Below are 26575 nucleotides of genomic sequence, written 5' to 3'. Positions count from 1 at the left end.
TGATTGGTACCATTGTGCCGGTCTTACTTACTCTCTCCAAATTATTGTTAAGCTTGTTTTCCTAAAATTGTCATAAAACTCATTTTGTCGTACACTTGAGATGTTCGTGCAACAGGTCTCTATTATCAAATTTGCACCTATAGATGTGAGGAAATTGCATCAGATTTGCCTACAGAATTGGGACCAAATATCCAACTATGTTGCTAATTTACATAATATGCAGTGCGCTACGCCTAAATTTAGTTAACGTAAACATTAGTGTGGGAGCAAAAGTTGTGATAATCTACTTCGTATTGTTCAGTTTATTAGAATATCGTAGAGCTGCCTCAGGGATTATTAGAGCATTTCCCTTCTATTATTGCTCTATACTCCAATAAGTCATAATAGCATTGTATTGTAATTAATATGCACATTTTTCGGCCTTAGTCTACAAAACTTATTTGTTCTGTTAATTGCCTGGTTTTTTGCTAATAGACGGCTTTGGACTAGTTAGGATTTTTACTGCGCTAAATAGTTTGTTGATCATATACATTGCGTCATTGTGCTGTTTAGATCGTTTTCTATTATTATTAAGTTGGTATTGCTTTGCATACTTTATATCAATTAATTATACAGCTCAAAAGTGAACAAACCACTACTAAGGGTATGTCACATAAAATTTGTATTAATTTACTCAAAAGTCATTCCTCATATCTGTCAACAAGTTCCTTATTAGGCTTATCTGAACGAAAGTGGCACATTTTCGGGTCGCTGTTCATTTTCACGCTGCCCACCTCTATTTAGCGTGTCTGCATGTCGTATTGCAGCCTTTACATAAATCTATAAATCAAAATCTTGAAAGCCGTTTAGGATCTCAGTTCATTTATTATTCTACGAGGGAATTTTCGTCTAGTTTCGCCCAGACCGGCCCGGTTGCTTGGCTTGGCGTTTGAGGTTTGCGAATTTCCTGCTTTTTCCCCCTTTACTACACGTGTTCAACCGAATGTTAAATGATGTTTCACACCATTAATTTGCTCCCTAGAGTTTTGCGTAAGCTTTCAATTAAATTATCGGAATTAAGTGTGTAACAGTAGCTGACGATGGCGTGACGTTTAATGACCTTTTGCTACCAAAGTTGTATTTACTTTTTTGGTGTTTAGACAATCTGATGACTTAATTATTTTTAAAGGATTTTTTTTTTACTCAAAAACAATTCAACTTAACACCCTGTACAGTCATAATAAGGTAGTATTTACATTAATTAAATCAAGGAATATATTAATTGCCTGCAAATTACTTGCCCTTTTTACCACATATTTTCAATTGACTCTTGATTGAAATTACTAAAAATTACAAAACAGAAATTACGACAAACATGCATAATTTTTATATTGTAATGCCAAATTGCAGATTTTAATCGTTACCTTTTAATCGAAACTGTAACACGGTTTTCTTTAAAAATGCCTTCAATTAATCTTTGGAATTTTAAAGCTATGCCCGTATACGTGTATGCTTGAGTTAATCTGTTACTTGTCAGTATCTGGTGTTAGATTTTTGCTGGTAACTGCATTAGTTAGAGTGTAAAAATTGTTCTAGGTATCGGTAGTAAGAGGGTTTTAAATTGAATCATTGGTTACGTTCGTTACGTGGACATATTAAGGAAATTTGTCAAATGTCAGGTTTAAATTGTGAGCCTTTTAGGTCGTTTAATAATTAAATAATTGCCTAGAATTTAGAATGACTCTTAATTAAATACAAATGCTTATATTAGCAGACTGGCACTAACTGTTTCTGTCTGTCCCTTTAATGTTTGTCTAGTCTTAAGGGTTGCTACATTTGTGAACTCGATTTCCCCAGTCGAAATAACAAATTTTCCACTTTTCTTCTGTTTTTTGTGTCAAAATGTAGTTCGTAATTTTTGTTTTATTTTACTTGCTTATAATTTTCTTTCAAAAATGACAAATAACCAAGATATTTGACATGAAATACAACGTGTAACTGTACTAGAAATAGTAAAGGTGTCACAATTTGACAGCTCCTAACTTGGTTACTATGACAGAAAGTTCGTTCAAACGTCGTATAAATACCATTTTTTTTTTCAAAAATGATAAATAACCGAGATATTTGACATGAAATACAACAGTGTAACTGTACTAAAAATAGTGGAGGTGTTAGAGTTTGACAGCTCATAACTTGGTTCCTGTGACAGGTAGGAGGTTCATTCAAACGTCAAACTGTAGCAGGTGGTTTTGGCTTTCGTTTATCTGAATATAATTTTCTTTCAAAAATGATAAATAACCGAAATATTTGACATGAAATACAATTAACAGTGTAACTGTACTAGAAATAGTGGAGGTGTTAGAGTTTGACAGCTCATAACTTGGTTCCTGTGACAGGTAGGAGGTTCATTCAAACGTCAAAATATAGCAGGTGGTTTTGGCTTTCGATTAACTGAATGCAATTTTTTTTCAAAAATTACAAACAACTGAGATATTGACCGTTAAATAGAACAGTGCAACTTAACAAGTTTTATTGAAAATGTCATACTTTGACAGTTTCTAACTTGGTCCGTGTGGCAGCTAAGAGGTTCATTCAAACGTCATAATTTAGCTCAAAACGACTGTTTTCGTTTCTCAAGACAGAGTTTTTATGTAAAAAATACTAATAACTGAAAAATCTGGCATAGAACACTGTTGTGCACGCCAAATTGAAATACAGAACTTCCTCAATCTCATTTTTTTTTGGGAAAAATATTCCCAAAAAAAAAATCCCTTGAGAAAGCCAAATTGAAATACAGAACTTTCTCAATCTAATTTTTTTTTTGGAATAAATATTCCCAAAAAAAATCCCTTGATTTTTGAGAAAAAACTAATCTGGCAACCGTGAGTCAAAAAATACAAAATTTATTACTCGACACTTGCTTTTCTTCGCATTTTTACATATCAGAAGTGATTCCGTAAAAGATGGAGGAAATTAGGTAAATCAATTGATATATTTCATTATTAGATTAGTGAGTTAAGTCAATGTAAATTTTAATATGCAAATTTGTGTTGTTATTCGATTATTTATTGTCTTTAACTAGTTGTCTTTCTTAATATCGTGGTGAACGCACTCGTGTTAACTAACAATCTACTAAATTAGAATGTTAGCCTTATCTACAAGGTAGTAAAAACGATTTCTTCGAAGGAAAAACATTGTAAGTTCAATTTTTCTACCCGAACAGTAATTTTGGAGTTTTTTTCCACTTTTAAAGTCTTAAACAGTGAATTTCTTTATAAGCCTTTGTGCTATTATATTTATAACTAGCATGTAAAGACAGTGACAGGCTAAATTCTCAACTTGGCAATATCAGTCTTATACATAAGAAGTAGTACTCTACAGAAAAGTTGCCATGTGTTTTTCTGGCATCTCCCCTTTTCTGCTAGATTCTTCTTACTTTCATTGTTTCCTTGGCCTTAATCTTTCCATTGTGCTTTTCTTTATTGATTGAGTGTGGATTATTTGTCTGTTTAGATTATGTATGCTGTTATCCTCCTTCTTCAGATATTTAGTAGTACTAAAGGAAAAACATTTCATTTTCGTATGCATAATAGTTGAAACCATACAACTTATACAGTAGTGAATAATCTTGTTTTGACATTGATTTACGAAATATGGATTTTTACTATACTGTACAAAGTATAACTAACATTGCTTCTGATCCAAAAAATCAGATTAAAGGATTGTAAAAGGAAAATCATAATAACTTTCATTGATTGGTCATGTATTACTATTTTACATTTTTGGTAACACCCTGTATAATATGATGCAGTTCAGTTTTAAAGTTGTGTTTTCGCATAGTTTAAATACAAATCAAACAGTCTTTAAGGATGAAATATTATATAAATTAATTGTATGACTTTTTGCTATATTTTCTGGAAATAAATTATTACTAGTTTTGAATACGATAATTAATTTAATGTCTGCACTTGTCGAATACGCACAAATTTAGCCCACACAATTGCATATTAATTCGTTAAACGAAATTAGATCAATGCGTTATGGTCACTAGAGCGTGGCTTCATTAATAATTTATCTTACTGTTTCGGCTGTGACAAAACTAATTAGCACAATGTCACTGCTATTTAACTGTTATTTAAAAGTGAAGATAGCTTATTAGTTGAATCTTCCTATTTGGTTTGAATTTATTGAGTAGTTTAGCCCTGATAACTGAAGTATAGTAAACTTAACAGCATCAAGTAGACACGCGCCACTACCATTAAGCAATATGTTATCGTTGTCAACTCGTTTATCAAGCGAGCCTAAATACGCGTACAATTTTTCCCCCAAAACTCGTTTATTAGCCCGACATAATGTAAAATCGCGTTTTTCGACCTTATTGTCTGAGGCCCCCTTTAGTGAACGGGCGTAATAACGTATAAATGCCTGGTCCTGGATCGACCAAATCACAGTCGACTCACGACCAGCAAACCTACGAAGATGATGTCCAAAGCTCTAGTTCTTCTCGTCGTGGTGGTGGCTTTTGCCCACGCCATCGAGCTGGTGGACTACTACGCCTACCCCAAGTACGAGTTCAAGTACGGAGTTGGTGATCCTCATACCGGCGACCAGAAGGAACGGGTGGAACTCAGGGATGGTGACGTGGTGAAGCAAGAGTATGTTTGGGGCGAAAAGGACCGGATCGTGAAGGTGGCCAAAGTGGACGCCCACGATGTCCCAGTGCAGATTGCCATTCATCATTAAAGCTTAACTTTGACTAGGTGTGCCATCAAGTACTTTATAGGGTCTATATTTATTCTTTTGTTTTGTTTTTATATCGCCATTTCTCCATGCTACTGTTATTTCATGTTTCCTTTTTCTTCTCCAATAAAAGAATTGTTTGTGTGATTTTTGTTCTGTTCCTTAAAGGGATCTAAATTAGTTCTACTTGTTAAAGTGTAGTTTGAGAGTGCATTATTCTCTCTTTTATGTTAAGGTTTTAATAAGGCTATATCGATGGTTGTAGACTCTTCTGTATATATTTAAATCTGTCAAGAGGCCATTGGATATTATTGAAAAACCTCTGGTTAGGTTGGTGGTTTAAGATAACAAGATAATTTGGCAAGGACCTAAGAAAACTTTAAAACTGATCTTAGCAATACAATAGACATCAATAGTACATAATATTCCTTTCCTAACCTAACCTAACCTAATCAGCTTACTAATGTGCTGCTCAGAAATATTTTATTACTGAAAATGCTTAAGATATTAGGTAATCCATTAAATTTTTTTTTTCAAATCAAGCTCGAAGGAAAATTATTTTCTTTTCAGATTGTTGATCAGATTTTTCCATCCTTGTTAGTTGATACCGTGGGATTTGAGTAAAATTTTGTACACTCATTCCTAATATGCTATTAATTTCCACTAATTCCTTGTATTGCCTAGTAATTCCTAACAATACCCACTAATTTTTTGAATTACCACAACTGGAGTGTTTAAAAAACCTTTTTTAATTAACGTAAATATGCGTGCAACGATTTAACCGGAAGTAGATATCTACTGCTGCTTATTTTAAATGGGACACCCTGTATATTTTAGCATTTTTGGATTCTACGTCAAATTCCCGACATATTTCGTGTCTTAAGGTCATATACCTATCTGTATCCGTTTCTGAGATATTTACCATTTTATGTGAAATTTAATATTTTGTCTCCAAAGCAATAATTTCAATTTACACATATCAGGAAATGTTTTTTCTTGGTTTTTGTGTTTTGTCGTGTTAAACAATGTTTGTTTTAAGAGTGGGTGAAGAAAACCGTCAAAATATATGATACAGGGTAGACAAAAAATCAATTATAAAAAGGACAGAAAGAAAAAGAACACTCCTTATTCTTATAACATTGTCTGATTCTCTATTTAAAATTAGGATAAGTTTGTATTAGGTCACTTATTTCAAAAATTCTCTTTTTACTAACTAACTGTCAAAATAACCGAGTTATTGAAGGTTTAACTAGTCGCTGTCAAATTCAGTCAAAACTGTCTTTATTGTCTTATCATCTTCATCTTTATTCTCTCTCTCTAACTCACTGTAAATAATTCGTTTATTCGCAATACTTTGTACAGACTTTTATATGCCAATAGATGTGTTGATAGGTTGCTTTGTTTGGCCGCCAGAGGTCTCTCCAAATGTTTTTCTTGACTGTTACCACTCAATTTTTTTGAGGGATTTTTTTAATCTTGTGCACTAACACTTTGTATAATACTTGATTTAGTTAGCCTGCTATTTCAACTTAACAAATGTAAAACTGGTCAATACAGGGTGGACCATTGATAAGTTGTCTGTTTAGGAGAACCGTAAGGAGCAGAATTTTGAAATTTGACATACCAAATCAAATTTGATTTACCCTAAACGTTAATTAACTGCTGTTTATTAGTGCTGTTTAGTGAAGAGTGGTATTTGCAGTAATTTTTCATAAAAACTTACTAGTTTTGAAAATTCAGAGAAAGACCCTGATATTTTCCTCCAAAGAAGTCTAAATTGAATCAAAGTTTACTTCAGTTGGTAGTAATAAAAAAACACAATTTCAACAAATATTTATTAAACAAAAAAATAGGACACAGGTATTAAAGACAATTAGGCTAAGTTTCATCCCCATTAAAGTCCAGCAGTGAAAACCACAAATCCTCTTCAGATTATTTACAGCTTCAGACAACTTCACTTAATGCTTGATCTCAAACTTCACTTGAGCCGCGTTCTCGTCCAACTTTTTCACCAAAACTTCCCTGTCTTTCTCCTCCCACTTGTACTCCTGCTCGACCGTGTGTCCGTCCCTTTTCTCCGCCCTCTCCTTCTTGTCCTTGGTGTGGGGATCTTCGACTCCATACTTGAACTCGTACTTGGGGTAGGCGTAGTAGTCGAAAGTTTTGTACTCCGCCGCCAGGGCGCAGCACACCACCACCAAGGCGAATACGAGGAGAGTTTTGGAGAACATGTTTGTCACGAGCTGGCTGCAAGTTGAGTGTGATTAAGCCTTAACGGCGCTAGGCTTTTATACAATTTTAGTTTGTATTATAATAGTGAATTAATTATATCCTGAAGGGAATTTTTTGGGTCTAAAAATGCCTGATTAACATTTTAGGTTAGGTTATTTGCTGGTAAAAGCGCACTAATAGTGTCTTACTCTCTAATTTGTGCATTCGTTAGCCCAGTATTAGGAGGGTAATTAAATATAGCTAATTAGCTTAGTTTTTTGTTTTTATGGTTACTTTTCAAACTACAACAATACAAACACTAAAAATCGTTTACTGACAGCTTTTTGTTTGTTATTTCCCTGAAACTTGGTTAGTTTGGCCGAAAGTTTTTGTTGTATATAAAATAACTTGCAGGATTAACAAGCTAATAATCGTTGGATACTGTGAATGCTCTTAATCTGTTTTAGTGGAATTTTAATCGGCAAAAACCAGCCTTCAATCACCGCTTGATTGTGTATTGAACAGTTTTAAAATAAACTCGTTTGATGCTGCTTCAGTATAGTTTAAAAAGGGACATTTGCCAGAAATGATACATTTTTCAATAGTCAATAATCATTTGTTTAATACATTCCAACGCGTTTTGTTGCAATGAAAAGCTGCCTTTTTGACTACTCAGAAACTGTCAACAGAGCTGTGATTTGAATTGAACTAATTATCATATTGGACCAGTCGTGGTATGAGCTGTTTAGACAACTGGCAACATGTTCAGTTAAATTTAATCGTTTTGCAAGCCGTTTTGACATTTTTAAACGGTTTTAGATAGTTGACAACATGCTCAGTCAAATTGAATCCCTTAAGAAATTACTTAGACATGTTTAAACAGTTTTGAGAGTTTGCAACATGTTTACTTAAATTTTATCACTTGATAAACTGTTTTAGAACCGATTACATCGACATATTTAAGGGCACCCTAGATTAGGTTTTAATTTGACTATGACATTTTGCACATAATCTGTCACAGTCAAATCACAACTTAGCCTAGGTGAACCTTAGGGTGCCCTTAATTACGTCGGTGCAATCCACCATTAGACAGTTGGGCAACATGTCCAGTTAAAGGGAAATATCAAGAGAAAAACCTGTAGAATGTGACCGGAACTCGCCATTATTAGCTTCTTCTGTCACATTTTATCATATCAACACTTCTCTTGAGAATTTCGTTCCCTGCTTTCAAGAATTAGGCCCCTGTACGGTATCCAAAGATTCTGGTTCATTTATTAAACTTGGCAAGTACAGACATATTCAATGTCCAGTTTTCAGGTAAAACTGTTCCAAAACCTTAAAACCACCAAAAATGTTTTTTTTGTTATATTCAAGCTTGAAAATAGTCTAAAAGACATATTTCTATTTTATAGATTATTTCTGACCTAAATTAATTACTAAACTTACTTTTGAAAAAAAAATCTTCTAATATTCAAACTTTACTCAAAATAACTAAATGTGGTTAGATAATCACATTGTGTTTAGAAGAAGTTTAGCAGATTTATTTGGGTAAATCTTTATCACAAAAGAAGTCAGAGATATACAAAAGCAAATAAGTTTGATTTCACTATTATGAAACTCTTCAATTCTCATTTTATACAGGGTGTTCAGTATCTCGACCAAGAAAGGTACGTACGGGGTAGCATAAAAGCCTTATAGTGAATCATACATTTTTAACTAAATGCAACAAAAACAAGTTCAAAGGGACAAAGTTTAAATATGTTGATAGACATTATAGTCGCTTTGAACTATTTCTATTACAATTACTCTTATAGCATCTGACTGAAGACTGTGTTTTGCTTCAAACCAAAAACAAACTATTTAATAACATATTTATTTATTGAACAAACATAATTGCACTAAAAAACGTTGTCAAACTAGTGTTTTGGCAGCTCGATTTCAAATTTAACAAATTTACCATCGCCGTCCCATTTTTTCACTTCAACTTTCCTGTCCTTCTCGGCCCATTCGTATTTCTGTTCCACTTTATGTCCGTCCCGTTTCTCCTCTCTGTCCTTCTTGTCTTTGGTGTGTTTGTCCTCTACTCCGTACTTGAACTCGTACTTGGGATAAGCGTAGTACTCCTCGATTTTGTGCTCCAAAGCGTAACCGCAGGCAATCACTAGACAAACAAAAATCAGAGTTTTGGACAACATTTTGCTCGACTGTTTGCTGGTCTAACAACAATTGATACTTTTAGATTGATTGCCCCTGTCCTTTTATACACGTTAATGTGAAAGAAACATCAGTCTGTGCATTAACATTTGACACGTTTTTGGTTAAGAAAAATCAGTTATTTGCATTATATTACTTTTGGTAATTGCAAATGTGTTTTAATTAGCGGCGAACGACTGTTGACCCGTTTGCAATGTAACACTTTCTCTCTCATTTTCATTCAAATCGTTTTAGTTGTTCGGTGTTTGTTGCAGAAAATTTGGCGCCTTCTGAACTAAAAAAGCTCAGAAACAAGCAGAGGAAAGCTAGGAGGAAGGCTGAGCAGGAAAGCGCTCAAGCTAGAGAGGCTCAAGTTAAACGTGACCAACATCACAAGTCTAGACAACAAGGAGATGTTGAAGCTGATGCTCCTCAATTAGACGAGCTTATACCGGATAAACTAGCTAGGGTAAGTTATATTGGTCCAGTAGTTAACCAAATTTATTGTGTTGATTCAACAGGTTGACGATCCACTAGAACAAGCCATTAAGTTCCTGCAGCCTCTTCAATATTTCGCCAGAGACCGAATAGAGACTCATTTGATGGCGTTTGAAGTGTATTACAGAAAGCGTAAGGAACTTGCCGTAGCATATTGCAAAATTTTCACTGACTTTTTTGCAGAGAAAATTCTGTTGATGCTGCAATCTATAAAACGCGCTCATCAAGTGGATCCGGAACATCCAAAATTGCACCGCTGTCGAATTAGGTTCCTGCAAGTGGTCAACGAGAATCAGCAGACTTATGATCCGGCAGTATCGGAAGTGGTAAGTTATTTTTTCAATTCAAAAAACCATCGACGTTTAAATTTAAGAGGAAGGAAGTACAATTTAAATACAAAATATCAAGGACAGTAAGTAAGCTTTACTGATCAATGACAAAGTTTGGTCTAATTTGTCTGAGATCACTTTTTTTATCTTTTACACTATTTTTTGTACGACTTCAACAAAATCATCCTAATTATTAAATAAAATGAAAATATTCTAACAAATTCCCTTTAATCCTGTATGTTACTTCCCCTTCAGCTGAACGGTAAGTACCAATCAGAAACTAGAGAGGAACTAGTCCTTCAAAACAGTCCTACAAAAATTGTTTTAAAGCTAAATTTTTTACTGAATACAAGGTAAACTGGAAAGCTGACAGGCACTCTGCTTTCTAAAACTGTTATGTTTAACAGAGAATTAACCTGCGGTTAAGTCGAGAGAGTGTTTATTGTAAAAACAGGAGTTGCAACGTCACTGGGTTTCAAACTACTTAAATCGTAAAGTTCAGAATGTAGCACAAATTGTATGATCAAACTTATTCATTAAATAAGGGTTTTTTTAAAGTGTTCTCAGAACGGTTTCAAAGATATTGGATCACTGTTTTTGTGGGAAATTTTGGCCAAAAACAAAAGACGAACTGAAAAAAGAAAAGCGGAAGAATGTGTTCAAATGATTGAGCTGGCTAACTGCCCAGAAATTTCAAAAGAAGAGCAGAGCAAATTCTATAAGTTTGTTGAGACAAATTACTCATTTCTTTTTTCCTAATTGCATCTTCCGTGTTGCCGCACCAAAAAGGTTTGTTGGGAATAGTTTACACTATTTTCAAGAATAACATTAACCTAGACGGCCCAACACAAGACCACACTGACTTAGGCTCGGTCTTTAATACCTAAAAAACCTTTTGACGATCATCTTCAGAGAATCTAATAACAAAACAATACAGAAAAATAATTTAGTTGGTTAACTGCCCCAGATTTTCAAGAGAAGACCAACTCATAAAAGAAGAGCAGAAAACTTTGTTGTTTTTTCTATTAATTGTAATCAGGGATGTAAAAGGGGTAATTTTCGAGTCGGAAAATTTCCTTTTTTGGAAATTTACCGGAAAGTTACTTCACGCCTAAATGAAAATTTTCCTTGATAGGGAAAACAACCTGTCAACCTTGTCATTGTTATTATCAAACTTATCATGCATTCTAATGAGATCATTTAAGACATCTAACCGCCATTTGCACCGTCGTACTTTAGGCATAGCCTAAGTTAAGTGTGGTTTAGAGTGTGACTTTTTTCACGTGTACTGTCACAGTCTGACCCACACTTAAATTAAGCTCGGCTTACAAAACGACGGTGCAAACGGGGGTAAATGATTAAAAGTACATTAAACTTTATTTAAATTGATATTGGACTGTTGTACAATTAATTAAAAAACGAATTATTTTTGAATTTTCAGATTTTCCAATTTTTTTCCGGAAAATTACCGAAAACTTTCTGAAAAATGTTGTATACCTAACTCAACACTTTTCAAAATAATATGAATTTTTAAAAAAATATTATTTATAAATTTATCCCTTCTAGACAACACATTCCCGGTATAAAAGCTTTAATCTTTCGGTGGCGTGACATTTCTACTATATATGGTATACAGGGTGATCAAAAGACAATTTCAAGGGCTACAAATTGGTATATTGAGCCACCCTGTAACTGTCAAAATAACAGAGTTATGGGCTGTCACTGTAAAAACTGTCAAAATCAAACAACTCAGTTTTAACAGTAAATAACTCACTTATTCGACGTTTTAGGTAAAAACGCTATACAGGGTGGTCAAAAGAGAATTTCAAGGGCTACAAATTGGTATATTGAACCACCCTCTAACTGTCAAAATAACCGAGTTATTGACAATACAATAGAGTAGTTTACAGGGTGATTCAATGAACATCCCTGTGACTTGTTTAATTTACTTTATTCCTAGATAATCCATCAGTATACAGGGTGTCCCAAATTTGAGCAACAAACCAAACTTATAAATTTTTATTCGATTTTTGGAATCTACATCAAATTCTAGGCCTACTTGATGTAAAATGTTTGTATTGATATTCAACTGTTTTTGCTCTAGCAGTCTACTTTGACCACCCTCCTCGAAAGCAGAAATTACCAATTTGAGCGAAATTTTTTTGCACTTTTCCAGAAACATGTCCATAAATCGCTTATTTGGAAAACCCTGTATAAACACACCGTATAACAAAAGAAAGCTAATGAACGGAGCTATCACGTGACGTTGAGCGGGCACGACTATGTTGTCCCGTTTAGCCGCTAGAGGGCGTCAAAGTTGACTCTCGTTTTTTGCAGTTTTTGCTCAATTTCTCAGGAACGTTTCAGGTTAGAGGTCTGAAATTAAAAACTAAAATTGTCAAGAAATTTCAACATTTTTTATTTTCAAAATTAACCTCAACTGCCTAAATACCTTCCAGTTAATAGTACAAAAATGTAAAAAACAAATTATTTTTTAATTTTCCAATATTTCCTGAAAATTACCGAAAATTTTCTGGAAAAATTTCCATAAATTTAATTTTCCGGAAATTTGACATCCCTGATTGTAATTCTACTAATTTGAGCCGTTTTCTTTCGGTTTGTGTGAAATCATGGGTCGAAAGCTGTGATTTGTGTTTGCAATGTTTCCAAATTAAGAAATTTTACTAATTTGGTTTGAAGAGTGTTTACAATGTTGGCAAACTTCCAAATTACATTAATTAAGTCAATGTAAATTGGTTATTTAAATCTTCTCTCTCATCTTCTGTTGCTAAATGAATTACAATTGTTACAGTTAACTACGGAAATGAAATCATTGTTCAGTACCAAAGATCCGAAAGTCTTAAACCGAGAATACTTAGACAGTCACAAGAACAGTTTAAAAGCGACTGTAGAGGGAGCCATTGTGATGTACCAGTTGGACAACAAGACTCAGAAGGACGCCCTTAATCTAGTCACAAATATTGATATGCAGAAATATAATGATGTAGATTATGAGGTAAAAAATCTTAAATTTTGTTTGTTTTTTGTATTTTGATGAACTATTTGGTGATTACAGATATGTACAGACATCCTGAACCATTTACGTGGATCGACACTGGGCGAATGCGGTCAATCATTGATTGATGATTTTATCGCGTTTGGTCAGCGTGAATTTGTACACGCGCCCGCTTTCAAGCCCCCCCAAGAAGTCCAACCAGCGCAGCCTCAGACTAATCACGTGACTGATCAGGACAGCAACTGATTAAAGATTAAGGGTGGGGGTAAATCTTAGGGTTGTTGTAGCCGGATTATCAGTGGCGGTTTAAGGATTTATAAAGTGTGTAAAAGTGATGCTGATTGTGTTTTGGGTCTTTGAAAGTGATTTCAAATTGATGTCACACAGGAGAGACACTTTCATATAACCGCGTGAGTCAAGACGGATAAGCTGTCGTTGACTTTTTGGACGTTAATCTATTATAACTATTGTAGCGTTTTTTATATTTGAATTGCGGATGGGTGTAACTGTTTTTGATAAAACTTTCGGTTTCCCTAGAGTGGCTTATACATATTAAAAATAAGTACGTAAAAAACAAAGGGCTATTTTGATTGAAGCAGTTTGATAGTGCTACTAACAAAATTTTACAGACGGTTATTTAAAAACAAATTTTACAACATAACCCTTATTTAAGCAATTATTCTGACTTTCTTGATTTGGAAACCTTAGTAAATTTATGTAAAATTACAATGACCTATTTAAAAAAACGTTTATTTTACGTTTGTGTAAGAACTTTTTTTAGTTGTAAAAAGGTTGTACAATATCTCACGAGATGACGTTTCGTCGCTGGTCTGACGGCTCGAAAACTCGTAGTCAAAATAAATCAGTGATTTGTATATTTGTTTTTTTATTTCTCTCTTATTGAAAGACCTCTTGTCTTTCTGCATCCCTAATACAATCCCAGAAATCTTACAAATATTCCATTTCTCCGGAACACATAAGGTAAGAAGATTTCTTGACAATTGGTGAATGTTAAGCAGCATGAGTAGTAAAATGTACTTTCTTGCATTTCTACTCTCCTGATAGAAAACTCATTTTTTTACAGTGTCCAGCATATTATCAGGAGAGCAGAAACGCGATGATCATTCAGGAGATATTGCTCCTTGGCACTTTATAGCTCTACGTTCTGACTGAAGCAAATTTTCAGTTAGAACCAGTGATGCCAACCTTTCAGAACAAATTTCCCCAACCGTCAACCAGAAATTTCCCTCTACTACGCTGTTGTACAGTGGCCCAGTGGGGTATTAGATGCATTTTGGCGTCAGTGTTTATAATGTCTGTCTCATTTTAACTCATTCTGATAAAACAAGATGGCCTAAGATAATCTTAAAACTCAGGTTAACATTTTACAATCATAAATAATTGATGTTTTTGTAAGTTTTATTTTTTACTATATTTTGGCAAAACCATAATAGTTTAATTAAAGGAAATCCAAATGGTTCAAAATACCATTTGTATAATTAAAAAATATAAAATAATAAATCTTTATACTACTAAGCAAAAATAAAAATTTACATTTTTTTTTCATTAACAGAGACAATATTAATAAAAACAAACAACACAAACCTTAAACAAATAAAATGAAAAAAAAAACGAAATAAATTAGGACACATAATTGTGAATTTAACTAAACTCAAGAAACTAACAAAAAATGCAAACAAATTAAGTCTTATTTGTATACTTGTACCATTGTCTTCTTGTACAATGCTTGTACAGGTATGGAAATTTCAAAATTATTTTATTATATGTATTTTTAAGGTTGGAACTTAAGGCTTAAGCGCTTAAGGTCATAAATGGTATGGTAAGTGCCGCCGAGACCGTTTTTTTAAATTTTTTTATTAGATTTTTAAACCTTTTTTAGTAATCACTTCAAATTTCCCTACATACGTGTAACTTTGTATTTTCTTCCTTTTCCCTACGCACCTAATTTATATGCTGTAAATAAATTATGCCTTTAAACAATTAGATGTTATTATAACTTGGATCTTTTCATATAGCTCTACGGTCTTACTGAGGCAAACCTATTATTACGTCACAACTGTCAAAAACCCTTCCATGAAGCTGTAAAAGTACATTATGCTTTTGATCATTCAGGAGATATTAACAGCTTGACACTTTATACTTTATAGTTCTATAGTTTATAGCTCCTTTTTTAGACTTTAGGCAAACTTTCTATACGAACGCTTGAAATTATTCAGGTGACCTTCCTAACTAAATTTGATAATTGAAAACAGTCTTGTGACCTTCAGAACAATTGGCTTTTGGGTTTAAATATGGTCACGTGACTACTGCAAGGATGCTATTTTAACATTAAGGAGAGTCACGCGATTTTCAAGATTCTATTCGACGCTTGAAAATAGTCACGAATGGTCACACACACACATTTTTAATCAAATTTTGACATTGTTAGACAGTCTTCAATGTATTTTAACATTTTTAGGCAAATTTGTAACTTTCTTACACAATCTTCAGTGTTTTTTTTTTTTAACTGATTCCCAACATTTTTAAACACTTTCACACCCCTTTCAGCATTTTTTAAGGCATTTTAGGGACTTTCCAACATTATTTTGACATTTTTGTAAACATTTCTCACTATTCCTTACACTTTGGCAAACGACAGAATACAAAGTACGATACGGTTTTACATTATTTAGAGCCGGGGTACTTTCACCACCCGATAAATTTACTCTTAAGATAAATTCTGTACAAATGACGGAATTACAGATAGTAGCGTCTGATTTCACACTTTTATCCCTAGAAATTATCTTTGGAAGAAAATTATTCTGAAGTAAAAGTTAAAGCTTTATTAAAGCCTATAGACGCTTAAGGGAGAACAACTTGGAACTGGGAATTGTGTTCTGGCACACCAAATGGGCAGAGAACCATAATATTAGAGTTAGTTTATCGGGATATTAAAAAACTGGCTCTTAATTTACTACACTACATATGAGGAAAACTAGGATGACGCAACTTACTGTATGACAAATAAAGAAGAAAACGTCATCCCTCATATTATTGTTTGATTTTCCTCATAGCTAAATAATTCCTGGTTCAACAGAAATTACCGGCAGTAAATACGGAAATAAACTTTTATTTAATAAAGCAAAGATATAAAGTTTTACTATTCTTATCAAGTTTTCCAGCATAAATTAAGTATGAATATAGATCACCTGTTAGCGTGCAACCTCTGTACAAATTTATACAGTCGAATGAGTTTATGCTAAAGTCGGTTTTGTGCGATTTTTATTTGTTTTAGAGTTAATGCAAAATGTGGAAATATGCATTTGCTTGATTTTATTGTGATTAAAGGGATTAAAGCACGTGATTTGTTATAGAACGTTAGGTAAGTAAAAAAAACAGCAAAAGCGAAAAGTTTCTTCCACAGGACATTCTGTATTAAACTGTGAGCTCTAACACTCAATTAATTAATTTTCTGAATATCATCTTAATTTAACTACAAAAGCCTTTTTGTAAGTGAGTAGAACCGCTTACGCTTCAGAACAACGTGTTTGCTTTGATCTTTTAGGGAATTTTCACACCCAAAAAGGAATATTTCGCATTTCCATCGTTTAGTTATTTCAATGCCGCGTTCGTCAGTTGGCGCACCGTAACTTTCAAAGTTCCAGGCGTCGGGACGCCTTCTCAGTTCAAATGCGACGTCCGTAAACGACGCGTTTCGAACAGTTTCCTTCGTATATAGAGGAAAACGCGATAACGTGCTCGAAGTTTAAGTTTTCCTCTGTTAGTGTTATTTTCGAACTAATTGTTAATTAGTTGTGTTTGGACTAATTCGTCAAATGAATTTCGTGATTCCACAGTAAACACACACACAGAGAGGTATTAAAATGCGCGTATTTTTAGATGCACTACTTATGTTATAATTGTGTGTTTTGGTCTGATATATTTTCTGGTGTCAGGTTAATCCACCTGTGTGGAAAGTGTTTATTAATCCATTGGGGGGAGAAAATGCGTGGGCGCCAAATGGCTGTTCCAGCATAAAATTGAAGAACCCTTTATAACAAACGTTTACTATCCCCAAAAGCTTTTTCTATTTATTTAGTGCTGGTTGGGGAACCGGAAAGAGTGGGTGTCCACACGTCCCAAAATCCAAAACTTTATAAATAAAGATATATTACCGACAAAACGAGAAATATGTCGAAATAAGACTCGATAAAAATAAAATCCGACAAAATCAGCTGATCAACATTTTAAATTTAGAATTTCCGTTTACACGGTACAATTCCCAGTCTATTTACTTTTTCACTTTTGTGTCTAAACTTCAATACAGACTATTCAATTTAAATTGTATAGTTTTCATTGCTCTTCAAAACTTTATCCAACTTATATGAACAAAAAAGCGTACAAATGAGAAGTAAATTAATAAATTGGTTTTAAATCAGATGTATAAGCCTCGGTATAAGCCATTGCACACAGTGTACAATTCTCTGTTGAAAATTAGGGCAGCTTTGAATTTAAATGTCGAAATAATTCAATAATAACGAATTTGTCTTTAGTTTGCTTTGAATTAATCAGAAGTTTTATAAACATCACTTGACAATTTAGTTGGCCTGTACAGACTTTCTTTTCTTTCTTTTTTTTAAATGTTATTTTAAAGCTTTATCACAAATTTTATTATTTACTTAACCAAAATTGACTGGTGCCACCAACAATCCAAAAATGCCCTAATTTTAATGTCAGTGACAAAATGGTGGCAGTTACGGCAAAACGGACACCGGATTCGTGTTTTCCATGCAAAAATTACTTAAAATGGCCGCCTTGACACATCTAAATCCAATATGGCAGCGATCAGTATAGTTAGACCAAGAAAAACCTTTATATGGACCAAAATTTTGGTGCATTTTTCCAAAAAATCGCGAATAACTTGATTATTTAAAACATTCCGTATAGACACATCAGATGATTGTAGGTAGCTAATGAATGGAGCTATCACGTGACGTTGAGCGGGTACTGCTAAGTTGCCCCGTTTAGCCGCTAGTGAGCGTCAAACTTGGTTTCCTTTTTTTGGACATTTTACCAAATATCTCGAAAACGGTTTGAGTTAGCAGTGTGAAATTTTTAGCATGTATGTCCCTCAAAGAAACGCAACTTCTAATATTTTTCCGTACAACGCACCAGTTAACCTTGAAATATAAAAAAAACTAGATTTTTGACATGTTTAAATAATATTTGATATTTAAAAATCGTCTTTAACTGCCTTAAATTAGTTCAGGTTAGTGGTAGAAATGTGACGTGAAGTGTCAATTGTCAAAATGTAATTCTTTAAGGGTGCCAGTCTTTAAAACTGTCAAATTTGCCCTAATTTTAAGGTTTTAACACTCAAAATCTATTAACTCTAAAATATACAAGGTGTACCGTTTAGAATAATGTGGATTTGTGACTTTGAAAACTTTGAAAACCTTGTCAATTTAATGTTTTTCAAAACCGAAACATTGATTTATTGTTATGAAGCTACACTTATTTACACAAATTTGGTTTTAGACATAGAGAAAAAATAAATTTTGGAAAAGGGCATTTATATCGATTATATCGATCCCTTTTATACAATTACTACATTCTACTTGTCGTGATAATCATATTTTTACCCTTTTTCAATAACAAAATATACATACAATCAATAGCTATTCTTCAACATAATCATCATAACTTTACGGTACAATTGTCAGACTTTACGGACCCAATGCAAACTATATTTTTTCTATTTTTCCGCTCTTCAGAATTATATTCTACTTCCATTAAGTGAGAGCTTTTATAAAATTGTACGACCTATATCGGTGCAATTCCATCAAAAACGTACATTACAAACACAATTAGAAAGTGTTTTGTGTAATATCTTTTCCCCCGTGGTAATCGTGTTTATTTTGTCAATGCTCATTAGAACGACGTGTGTTATTTTGTTTGGAAGAAACTCCCAAAGCGGAGGAGGACGTTTATTTTTTTTCCGTTTCAAAGGGTCGTTTTATACGCAATTAAACGTTTATCACGTTTACTGTACTTACTCTTTGTCTCAGGAGAAATAGCAGTGACGACATAACTGTGACGTATTCGCTGATGTCTTAGATCTACTAGGTCCAAATTTAAAAAGTCCCATTATCAATTGCTCTAAAAGACTCTAAACAAAAGGTGAAGCTATGGTTATAATGGTGTTGTCAAAATCCATATGCAGAGTTTTGAAAAAACAAATTTCTAATAAGTTTCAGGTAATATTAGAAAGATACAAGTTACTTAATACATAAATTTGATCAAATGTCATTATTTTGCAGAATTAGCCCTTATAAATTTTGCCGTATCTTCTCTGACTATAAGGCTAGAAACAGATGGTGCTACTGTTAAATACTTTTACATCAGATAGTAGGTTAAATTACTATTTTAATTGTATTATTTACACATTATGAAATATACAAATAACTAGTTTTTTTCATAAACAATCATAAAATTAGATAATTTCTTTAACTGAGGTACCTACTCTTACAATAAATTGAACTGAAATTTAAAAAATATGTTAAATAAATCACACAACAAAAAAAAAATTTATATGTATTTAATGCTGGGTAAATTTACGAAAGGAAATAACTAAGCAATCTATATCACAAAACTAAGAAGCAAGTTCTTAAAACACCAACAATTCTGTTATAAGTTACAACACTGCTTTAGGATTTAATAGTCCCCAGGATATACACATTGCCTTTTCTTTCTTGCAAATTTTATGGAATAATTCTTGAAACGTTGGTATTGGGCTGTTAATGACTCGTTTGAATGCACCTGTGATGTTCTTTCCAGATAATTTAAATTGAATGTTGTTGTTGCTCTCAAGCCAAAGTTTGATTGGAATTTTCCGCCTTTGTTTACCACCAAATGTTGCAAGTTTTCCAGTTTGGTGAAGAAAAATCTTAAATTCTACGAAGGTCTCGCAATAACAACACTAATTAATAAACTTAAACAACCCTAAATTAAGTTTTTATTTCTTCTGTTTGTAGTTTTTGGCATGTATGTCCCTCATAATAGCAAAGGAACGACACGTTATTACGTCACTGCCATTAGCTCTGGAACGGACTGTAAAAAGATTGTGGGTTGCACACAACGTGAAGTAGACACTTTACTAAACTTGGTTTCAACAAGAGTTTTGGAAGTTTCAATTCCGGGAAGAGGTCCGATGAAAAGGAGTCGCACAATGTCTCTAATTTTTATTTTACCGACTTAAGGGCAAGTTTCTATTGTTAACTTCAGTTGAGTTAACTTAATCCGGTAGGATTACGATGTAATCTTTTATCCCGCCACCTTTAGCAAGGCCCAGTGGATAGTTTTTCTCAGTTTTTAGCACTAAACTTTGATAAAATTTCGATTAATCAAAAAAACTTAATAGAACCAAAGGAAAATCCCTTGGTAAGACTATTTTGGGCAAAGCTGTGTTTTTTCGTTCCAAGGCATTTTAGAAAAATTTATTAGTACATAATAAAATTGAACAATTATTATAAGAGTTGTAGAATATAAGAAAAAATACAACAGAATACACTAAAATTTAAGAAAACACATTTTTATAATTATGGAACACCCTGTATAGGTTATACGTATCAAGTAGTAGTTTATAATGGAACATGAATTAATTAATTAATTTGCTATAGAAGTATTAATTACTGTTTACTGTGTTATTTTGAACTGTTAATAATTATTCTGTTCTGATAAGTTGAAAAACACTCGACTATTGTTAATGTTACTAAAAGCCATTTATATAGTAAGGCTTTTGACAGTTTGGTTTTGAATGTCACTTGTTAACTGTCACAAACGTTAAAACTGTCAAAATTACAATTTTAACACAAAATTATAACATAAACACATGGAGGGGCTTTTCAGGCTGGTAACTCTGTATTGTGACTAGAAATGTCCCTAGTTTCTCCGCATATTTCTACTGAATATTTTTCTCTTCTTAATCATGTTTTTTTCTGTTGCTATTCACATGTTATAGTGAATTAAATAAACTATTCTGGTCTGGTATCAAATCTATTATAATGAAGTTAGTTTCTAATATGTATGATAAAAATCAAAGTAAACTTGGATCACATAATTGACTGTCACATTAAAAACAATCAGCTTTCTACTACATTGTTATGTACGTGTACGTTTGTTTTTAATTAAAACTTATTAGATTAATTGATTAACAAATTTTGTTACCAAATTGTATTGATTTATTGGACCAACTTAACCAACACTAATACATCAAGTTTGCAGGATTGCTTTTTTACCTACGCACAGTAATGAAGGTATAATATCCCTATCAGTTTCAAGCATATTTCCCTTGGGGGTTTTACCCTTTTAAATAAAACATGAATATTTCATGACAAAAAAAAAAATTTGATACCCCATCCGAGTTTTCCCGCTTATTAAACTTCACGCCCTCAAGTTTCCGGGAAATTTTTACTTAATTAAAACATTGTTCCTTTTTTCTGGTTAAAATTCCTTAAATGTATCAGTAATTTTAGGTAAAAATTGTCACTGAGAAGGTTCGACATGTCAGTCTTAGTTTCTGAGAAAATTTTGCAAACAGGATTTACACTAAACGTAAAAAAACTCTCGTAACCATTTGTACTGCTCGTTTTATCTTCAAACTAGCTCTGGAGCGACTTTATTAAGCCAAACTTCAAGCAACTCAATACAAAAAAGGGCAACTCTAACGAAAACGAGCGACATCTCATTAGCTCCAGACATTGGAATGATGACGTTGACTTTCTTCCAGATTTCCTTTGTCTTTTAGGTATTTTGTTGTATTAACTGATAAAAAGTTTCAGAAAACAGTGAAATGATCTTTTTTGTTGTTATTTACATTAAGTTTAAGCCAGTTTTTAATTAGTTTAGTTGGGTTATAAAGCGTGACCTTTCTAAAATTAGTTCTAAATATACAATGGCTTCATACAAAATATCATCAGATAACTGATCGACGGCAAAACGTCATTTTAATTTTATTTTCAGCCTTGGCAATTTTACTATCCAGTTCGAGGTCACAAAAGCTTACAAAACAGATTTTATTTGCTGGAAAATGGTTAGATAAGGTTTTCTCCTCATTGTTCTCTCTACCTCCCACTCAATTGCAAAAACGCTGTCATTCTTTCTCTAACATTATCTTCTTTTCATGTTCTTCCGCATTACACACAGAAGCCTGTCTAATCAATGAAAAAAACCTGAAAATTTTACTCTAAAGTGTAGTAAACTTTTAAAGAAAAATCGACATTTTAGCATTTTTTAAAACATGCTATATCGATGAAGCTGTCAGCAAATTTTGGTAATTTCAAGTTGTTGGAAATACTTTATCACCTCTCATAAAAACGTTGCCTTTTATAAAATATACCAATTGTACTGTCAAGCAGGACAATTTTTGGATTTAGGTCCGGTTGTACAATCACAGTTCAAAGACTAGTTCAGTTGAATTGCGACTGGTACTTAAACTTTTCCATACGAATTGCATTGCTGTCAAAGTGACGTTTTTGACTTGAACCACTGTTGTACAACTGGGCCTAAGAAAATATTGTAGTTTGTGATTGGTCATAAAAATCAACTTTTTTTTGACCAATCACATTTAAAAAACAACAAATTTGTAGTGCAATTTTCTTTGCAACTTATTATTAACATTTGAGTGTCTGTCTCTTACAAATTGCTTAACTACTAAAAAGGGTAATAATGCTCACGTGCACACTCGTTATAAATCGTAATAATCCACAAAGTTTACGTTTTTCCTCTAAAACAAATTCATGAATATTTTACGTTGAGATTTCCCAGAAAATAGCAGTTTTAAACAACTGATTAGCAGGTTTCTCTTTAACTAACATTTGGAGCTTATATTTACGAGCACTGGAATTTGCATTAAGAACTTTAAAAAGTTCTGTTTGAATCACGTTTTTCTTCTATTTACAAAAGACAGTTTTCCATTTAAAGCGCAGTTTTAAATCGCTTCCTGATTTGCACAAACGTTTCTCTACACAGTTTCATCAATATTTCATGAAAAAGCTTTTGCAAAAATATCCGCATTTTGTTTGAGGATTATTCCGTTTAATGACAAAAGAAAACCGTCTCTATCTAAATTTATTCAGACTGTTACATACTGGTGCTGTATTCGGGCCTGATATGCAAATCCCCCATTGATTTTTCAATTTCAGCCAGGCTAATTTCCATCACCGATCTTTGGTTAAGCCTTTAATCTCGAATTATATCCGACCATAGTTTAACGAAATTTCCGAATGAAAAAAAGGAAAAGCTCGTTAAATACAAGTTGGGATTAATTCAATAAACTTTGTACAAGGTATATAGTACAAGCCAGTGTAGATTGCGGTTACGTCATTGTGAGATTAGTACTTTATGCAGCGTTGCCAAAATACCAGTTTTCCTGGAAATTATAGGAAATGTCGAAAAATCGAAATGGGGGTTTCCTGTCAAAACCCACTAAATCCGGACACCCTGTACATTACACACATTATATTTTCTGTCACATTTATCAAATTAAACATTTTACATGCGAAACTGCATACAAAATAATTTCAAACACCTTTTTGTATTATTATCCCGAAACAAATGTGGTTATTTTGCTTTGCCTTTTAGGGTGAAATAATTTTGACTCCTTCTAGCGTCCAAACGATGTAATCAATCAGCTCATGGGGGGACATTTTTAGAAAGCTTGAAATCTGCTCTATCTTTTGCTTTCTCAGTTTTTTGTTTTGCTCCAGGAGGGTTAAAATGGCGGCCTGAAACACCATTTTGTCTGTCATTTCTTGATACTACGAGAAATTTCCTTTAAAATTAGGTACAAGTCAATATTTTGACAGAAAATTTAAAATGGCGGCCTCGAACTGTCAAAAAATACAACTTTTTTATTTGTCAAGTTACAGCTGACGTCTCGGTGTCATCTTATGTTAAAATTTCCCGGAAAAAACTCTGGTGCAGTCGGTTTTTTTGATATCTCAAAAACTAACAGAGTTAGATCTAAAATTTAACATTTTAACTGTCTGTGTTAATTGTGTAAAATTTCTTTGCCAGGAACTCGACCGGATTAAGAGACATGAAATCTGACTAAAAAATATTTACAATATAATATGTGATATTATGGTAAAGGAAACTTGATGCCCTCTAGCAGCCAAACGGTGTTATCAATCAGCTCATGGGGGGACATTTTTAGAAAGCTTGAAATCTGCTCTATCTTTTGTTTTCTATGACATTTTGACGTAACTTGTCAAATAAGGGAGTTATTTGGGGTCAAAGCGAGATGTGTCCCAAAATATGTGATTTTAGGGTGAAATAATTTTGACGCCTTCTAGCGTCTAAACGGTGTTATCAATCAGCTCATGGGGGGACATTTTTAGAAAGCTTGAAATCTGCTCTATCTTTTGTTTTCTATGACATTTTGACGTAACTTGTCAAATAAGGGAGTTATTTAGGGTCAAAGCGAGGTGTGTCCCAAAATATGTGATTTTAGGGTGAAATAATTTTGACGCCTACTAGCGTCCAAACGGTGTTATCAATCAGCTCATGGAGGGACATTTTTAGAAAGCTTGAAATATGCTCTATCTTTTGTTTTCTATGACATTTTGACGTAACTTGTCAAATAAGGGAGTTATTTAGGGTCAAAGTGAGGTGTGTCCCAAAATATGTGATTTTAGGGTGAAATAATTTTGACGGGCCTGATATGCAAATCCCCCATTGATTTTTCAATTTCAGCCAGGCTAATTTCCATCACCGATCTTTGGTTAAGCCTTTAATATCGAATTATATCCGACCATCGTTTAACGAAATTTCCGAATGAAAAAAAAATATGGAAAAGCTCGTTAAATACAAGTTGGGATTAATTCAGTAAACTTTATACAAGGTATATAGCACAAGCCAGTGTAGATTGCGGTTACGTCACTGTGAGATTACTACTTTATGCAGCGTTTGGGGTATTCCTGTCAAAACCCACTAAATCCGGACACCCTGTACACACATTATATTTTCTGTCACATTAATCAAATTAAACATTTTACATGCGACACTGTATACAAAATAATTTCAAACATCTTTTTGTATTATTATTCTGAAACAAATGCGGTTATTTCGCTCCTTGAAATGAATAGTACGCATAGTCAATCCGCAAAAAGTAATAATTCCATGAATATTTCATAGAGACGGGTTTCAAGCAGAAACATTCGTATTTCAGTCAAGACTTTTCTCGGTTTTCCGCTGCGGGAAAATTGAAACTAGAAAAAAAAATATGCAGCTTATATCGATACAATATTCCTATTCGTATCTGTCCATTTCCTTGCTATTCAAACTTTCCACATATTTCTGTGGAATTAATTTCTGAACTGACCGCAGGCTTGAATACAAGCGGAAAGTGGACTTTTCGTGACAATTTATTTGAGAAAGTGCATTAATATTGATTGGTGACGGATCCAAATTGCTTTCCTTAGTTTCGAATTAAAATATGCAAATCAAAGATACTGTCCAGGAGGTTGGAAACCCAAAATGGATTTTCAATTTCTGCCAGAATAATTTCCTGTGGCCAATCACCGTCACTGCAAGGCGTTTAACCGGATTTCCTGCCGGCAAAGCATGGAAAGCTCGTTTAAATCACGTAATTTTCACCAAAAAAATGTCAATTCAACCGCTCTTTAGAAAATGGCCGTTACCTGCTCATCATTTTTGCTCAATTTGGCAATCGAGTCACGCATAAGCTCAGCTTTTTTTCAAAGTATCATGATGAATATTTCATGAAAACATTTTCCGGTAAATTGTACGGTTTGCCTCAATCGTTTTATTACTTTTTACCAGCAAGAGGTGCATTTATAACAGATTTTTCACTTCAGTCAATCACAATGTATGAAAAAGTATCTGGGTCAGAAAGTTACAATGTTTCTGATCTTACTCTAAAGGCATAAAACTTGAAAACCAACTATTCTTGTGGTTAGTTTGTAGAATTTTTTTTTCATAAAATAAATAATATAGTTCCCAGTATATAAAAACCTTTTTAGGGTTACTATTTAAGGACACTTATTGGAGGTTTTAAGCTGAATTTATTTACGTAATAAACCGCCCTTTTGTAGAGTACTCAAGCTTAAATATTATATTTCCAGGTTAGGTTAGGTTAAGTATTTTAGTAGGAAATCAATATATCTCTGTGTGAATATGAATTGGCAACATTGTGTGAGCTGAAGTAATTTTGTTAAAAAATCAGTTAAAGTCAACTTAGGGTCAGTTTAAATTCTAAAATTAACATTGACCTTTAACTGTAACCTAATCAAATGGCCCTTAGATCAGTTCGTTTTACATTCTACATGATGAGTGTTATTTTACAGTTATATGTTATTAACTATTTTTTTATATGTATTTAGAACTGTCGTAAACATATCATCTGTCCAAATATGTAGTATAAAAAATAACTGCCATAGAGTGACGATTCTCAAAATTTGTCCCATTAAGCTATTAGGAAATGATAAAATCTGCCAAGTTACATTTTATAGGTTCATGAGTGCAATTGTGACAGTTGTGACATTTAGCTGTTTGCTTTACACGTATTTTGAACTATCAAATGAAATAT

The 26575-nt window shown here is 33.2% G+C and overlaps 2 protein-coding genes and 1 pseudogene across 3 annotated transcripts in view; all 3 read left to right on the top strand.

Annotated features, from left to right (window-relative positions):
- The window catches only part of Naa15-16 (N-alpha-acetyltransferase 15/16), a 45412-nt gene extending 31571 nt beyond the window's left edge, over positions 1 to 13841 (top strand). Inside the window, exons 11-15 of the mRNA XM_081990200.1 lie at positions 9399 to 9592; positions 9645 to 9753; positions 9805 to 9947; positions 12763 to 12966; positions 13027 to 13841. Of these exons, the coding sequence (XP_081846326.1) occupies positions 9399 to 9592; positions 9645 to 9753; positions 9805 to 9947; positions 12763 to 12966; positions 13027 to 13212 (836 nt within the window). The 3' untranslated portion in view covers positions 13213 to 13841. The remainder of the gene's footprint in view (positions 1 to 9398; positions 9593 to 9644; positions 9754 to 9804; positions 9948 to 12762; positions 12967 to 13026) is intronic.
- Positions 4411 to 4866, top strand: LOC145736019 (cuticle protein 19 pseudogene; annotated as a pseudogene).
- Positions 13842 to 16502: 2661 nt separating the features above from the next.
- The window catches only part of rdgC (retinal degeneration C), a 51005-nt gene continuing 40932 nt past the window's right edge, over positions 16503 to 26575 (top strand). The window contains exon 1 of one of the 2 annotated variants that reach the window (XM_081988886.1): positions 16503 to 16842. The gene's annotated coding sequence lies outside the window, so the exon portion shown is untranslated. The remainder of the gene's footprint in view (positions 16843 to 26575) is intronic. The other variant, XM_081988885.1, reaches the window with a different exon arrangement.

The sequence above is a fragment of the Ips typographus genome, linkage group LG11 (genome assembly GCF_016097725.1).
Source record: "Ips typographus isolate SLU linkage group LG11, UJ_Ityp_2.0, whole genome shotgun sequence".
In the NCBI taxonomy this organism is placed as follows: Eukaryota; Metazoa; Arthropoda; class Insecta; order Coleoptera; family Curculionidae; genus Ips; species Ips typographus.
The sequence above is the reverse complement of the archived record's forward strand: the minus strand, read 5'-3'. Positions and strand labels throughout refer to the sequence as shown.